Source organism: Engraulis encrasicolus, chromosome 10 (assembly GCF_034702125.1).
Source record: "Engraulis encrasicolus isolate BLACKSEA-1 chromosome 10, IST_EnEncr_1.0, whole genome shotgun sequence".
NCBI lineage: Eukaryota > Metazoa > Chordata > Actinopteri > Clupeiformes > Engraulidae > Engraulis > Engraulis encrasicolus.
In genome coordinates, this window is record NC_085866.1 from 11,002,842 (window position 1) to 11,007,841 (window position 5,000).

General features: G+C 45.1%; 1 protein-coding gene across 1 annotated transcript in view; it reads right to left on the minus strand.

The window, feature by feature from the left end:
- plxna2 (plexin A2) overlaps positions 1-5,000 on the minus strand; it is a 394,295-nt gene that overhangs the window by 181,772 nt on the left and 207,523 nt on the right. The window contains exon 5 of the mRNA XM_063208024.1: positions 1,236-1,336. Within this exon, the coding sequence (XP_063064094.1) occupies positions 1,236-1,336 (101 nt within the window). The remainder of the gene's footprint in view (positions 1-1,235; positions 1,337-5,000) is intronic.

Consider the following 5,000-nt stretch of genomic DNA (forward strand, 5'->3'; position numbering starts at 1 on the left):
GGCATCGCACAGCAACACATGACTATTCAAAGCTGTAATACCACAGAGGTATTACTAGATCCAGCAATAACAGGGGCAGATGTTCTTCAGCAAGTAATTGGGAGGGAAAGTGGAAAACAGCGATCCTAGCGGTTACGTTCCAAACACCAGGGTGATCCTATTGAAACTCCCATAGACAAGTTTTTAAAAAAATCCCACAAAGGTATGACTTGGAACTATAACACCAGACACATTTTTCAGCGTACACAATAGCATGAACTACTACCTGTGAAAATCTTAAGTCATTTTTTGCCCTTTTAAGAAAAATACAAATTGTGCCAATCTGGTCGGAAACGGACTACAGCTCCCAGCATGCTGTGCTTCGCGCCTCGTTGACAACACAGAGAAACAAATGAACGCGAACGAACGCAAGTTCTTCGCATATCTTCACATTCTTGTAATCCTATGAGTTCCACATTGTCTTCTTATTACACATATATACACGCGATCATTTTGGTATGGTTTTAAATTCTCTAGTAGATATGATGGCTTCTGTGGTGACGAGTAACCACCTCTCTGGCTCATGTTTGGCTATGCTAATTTGGCTATGCTAATTACATGGAGTAAACAAGCCACACATGCCAGTCAGTGTAGTTTTGTATTAGCTTTTTAAAGAATATTAAAATCAGCTCAGATCAGTGAAAAACCGAACATTTTACCACCTGATTCGATAAAACGGGCCAACATGCCCATAATATGACTGCCACTACTTCTACTTCGTCGTCAGGGCCGAGATGTAATTTTTCAAAGAAAAAAAACATTCATTTGTTGCAGGGGGTTGGAACGTTGCCAGCAGGGGGCGATGAGATTACTTTCCCTCCCTATAGCATACTGTAGAATGTCTAATTATACTTCTGTAGTAGATATGAGCCAGCTGTGGCCTAGTGGATAGAGAGTTTGTCTTTCAATCTAGGGGTTGCAGGTTCGAATCCCCCCTGACCTCTCCCTACATCTCCTTCCATGGATGAAGTGCCCTTGAGCAAGGCCCCTAACCCGACATTGCTCCAGGGACTGTAACCAGTACCCTGACAAATAATAACTGTAAGTCGCTTTGAATAAAATGAAAGCGTCAGCTAAGTGCAATGCAATGTAATGTAATAGTAGAGAAACTCCACAGGCAGTGATACCAAAGGCTGGCAGTAATAACATATGTATGAATGCCATATAGTAGTTTGACTAGAGGAAGTACTACTTACATGTTGTGCAGCACACACCATCCACAGTGGGGGTCTCCGGAGCTCAGGCACTCGCCACACGTCCCATACTGCTCACACGCCTCAATGGGCACATGCGTCACCTGTGGGGATAAAGCACAAACACACACACACAGCATACGGGTTAGACTAGAGGGACGAGACAGGCATACTGAAAAAAGCTGACACATACTGTATATTCAGAGAAAATATGGATAAAGAAAGGGACGGTGTGTGTGTGTGTGTGTGTGTGTGTGTCTGTGTGTGTGTGTGTGTGTGTGTGTGTGTGTGTGTGTGTGTGTGTGTGTGTGAGTGTGTGTGTGTGTGTGTGTCTGTGTGGAAAAAGCATGAAAGAAAGAAAGAAAGAAAGAAAGAAAGAAAGAAAGAAAGAAAGAAAGAAAGAAAGAAAAAAGACCAGACTGCAGACTGAGAAAGCCAATAATAAACATCTACAAATCTCACTGAATATCAGATGTCATGACTTCTCAAAAGAGTCTTGACAGAAACAGTAAATCTCAGAGCCGGGCTCTGGTAACAGCAAACAGACATCACATATTCCCAGAAAGGGAGAGAAAACAAAAACATATCATGCCAAGCGAGAATCAGACTGCTTCCTTTTATGGTAAAACTGAAGACGTTTTATGGTAAAACTGAAGTGAGGCTTTTCGTCTAGGTTGAACTGGAAAGAAATGTGTATTTATTTTCCTAGTTTTTTGTGTACGAGTGGAGTTGATTTTAAACATAACTTAGCATAGGGTCTAAGTGGGTGGAGATAATTGATTCCAGTGGAGGACACAATACACTCAGCGTCACATGTGCGTGTGCGTTTGTGCATTTGTGCATGTGTGCACATGTGTTTACATATATGTGTTTTCATATATGTGAATGAATGCGTACTGCATTAGAGTGTATTTTGCTGTATATTTTCATTGCCTTATGTGAACTATAGATGTAATAACTAGCTTTGTTGGATTCAAGAATTAAATTTACATGCAAAACCCCTTATTAAAGACCATACCTGACCTTTAAGCATAAGCATGACGAATACCCAAGGATTATAATTTCCACGGCAGTTGTGTGTGTATTGTGTGTGTGTGTGTGTGTGTGTGTGTGTGTGTGTGTGTGTGTGTGTGTGTGTGTGTGTGCGTGTGTGTATTTATTTGTGTGTGTGTGTGTGTGTATTTATTTGTGTGTGTGTGAGAGTGTGTGTAAAAGGGTGGGAGGTTGCATACACCCTGCCATGTGCACCTGTGTGTGTTAGAGAGCAACTGGTGGTGTTGTATTTGGGGTGTCGTATGACACGGGGTCTGGAGGAGGGGACAGCTGCGAAGACATCGGGGACATGAGTGGATTTCATATGACAACAGGCTACTGTGTTGACTGCACAACTGGACAGTGTCCATCCACGCATGCACGTACGCACACAGGCGTGCACACACACATACAAGCACAGCTCAGACACACCTGTTCGTTTAAAGCAGACTGTGTAGCCGTTAACTTTCTATATGCCGCCTCACTTTCACTAAGAGAATGCTTAAAAGATGTGTGGCACACTTGAGTTAGTTTCCTCATAGCCAGTGACCCACAATGCCCCTCTCTCTCCTCTGAGCTCATGACCCCATGTGGCATATGATCTGACTTCCTGGCCAATCGTACCACTTCATCTCAGCTGGGGATTAATTGACCGTCATGTATTATGGCTGTCTTACAATCAGAATGATGTGTGTGAAGTGACTTGTGTGTGTGTGTGTGTGTGTGTGTGTGTGTGTGTGTGTGTGTGTGTGTGTGTGTGTGTGTGTGTGTGTGTGTGTGTGTGTGTGTGTGTGTGTGTGTGTGTGTGTGTGCGTGCGAGCGTGTGTGCGTGCGTGTGTGTGTGTACGTGTGTGCGAGCGTGCGTGTGTGTGTGTGTGTGTGTGTGTGTATGTGCGTGTGTGTGTTTAAGCTCACAGTGTTTTCACCACACCTGCAGGGAAACCAAGGTTGTTCAAGAGCCATTTCACACCCACTGGCTTATATGTAGGCCAAGTTATTTGGCTACACACACACACACAAACACACACACACACACACACACACACACACACACACACACACACACACACACACACACACACACACACACACACACACACACACACACACACACACACACACACACACACACACACACACACACACACACGAACACACACACACACACACGCACACACGCTGTGGCGTGCTACTGTGATTAAGTCTGTCCATATCCAAGCCTAGCTAGAGCAGAGCAGAGCTAACTTATCCTGACAGTACACAGTGTGCAGTGTGTCTCTGTCCCGCACCAAAGTACACATTGCAATAATGCTGTGCCGCCACAATAGGCCTGCCAGCACCTCACACGGGCACACAAAGACAGACTTAAAGGGGCATGGCAGTCTATGCTCTCTTCTCTCTCTCTCTCTCTCTCTCTCTCTCTCTCTCTCTCTGTCTCTCTCTCTCGCTCTCTCTCTCCCTGTCACAGACACACAGACACATAGACACATACACACACACACACACACACACACACACACACACACACACACACACACACACACACACACACACACACACACACACACACACACACACACACACACACACACACACACACACACACAAACACACACACACACACACACACACCCTCCCAGCACACAGACACAGTTCATTCCATTCACTACTTCCTAGCTTCCTTCCTTCCTTCCTTTCCAGAAGTGTATATATGGCCTTCCATAGACAGTGTATGGATCCACCTGAGTTTGCAACTCACTTGCCAACAATTGATCACTGATTGGTCAGAAAAGACCCAAGAGTGCCTGCGACAGCCATGTCATGTACTGTAAACCATAACCCTCGAGTCTGCACAGAATAAAAGGAAGTAGAAGGTGCTGATGTACCAGGTTACACAATGACCAGGAGGGAGTAAATACATTACCAGACCTGTTGGGATTGTCCAACATCCCCTCCTCTACACACACGCACTCACGCACACATGCACGCACGCACACAAGCATGTACACACACATGCACGCTTGCACATTTGTACACACACGCACACGCACACGCACACAGACACAGACACACACACAGACACACACAGACACGCACACACACACACACACACACACACACACACACACACACACACACACACACACACACACACACACACACACACACACACACACACACACACACACACACACACACACACACACTTCCCAGTTGCCCCAGGACAAACAGGTGGCCCGCAGTAATGACTCCAGCATATCAGAGAGAGAGAGATGCCAGTTTGATGGCAGGCAAGCCCACCAGGAGTCACCACCAGTCTGCTGCACTCTACAGAGGGATAACGTTAAGAGGAAGAGAAGAAAGACAGAGGACAAAAACAGAGGAAAAGGAAAAAAGAAAGAGAGAACAGAGGACAGTACAGAGAGATGAAGTAAAGAGGAAGAAAGACAGAGGAAAAGGAAAAGAAAGAGAGAACAGAAGTAGGGCTAGTAGAATAGTAGGGCTATGATGGAAATGTAGAGCTACTATGATGGACTCCATGACTGGTTGCAAAGCCTCACAGCTTTTCAATACAGGGAGCTAAAGTACATTTCCCAGTGTGTTTTGTGGGATCGCCAATCAAAGCTAAACTCAGGCTGATGGAATATACTGTAGTCCTTCCATCCGATGTAAAGTAGGCCTAGCATCCCTTTAAAATATCACCCAATATCAAGCTCTTCTACAGTGCTGAGTTGC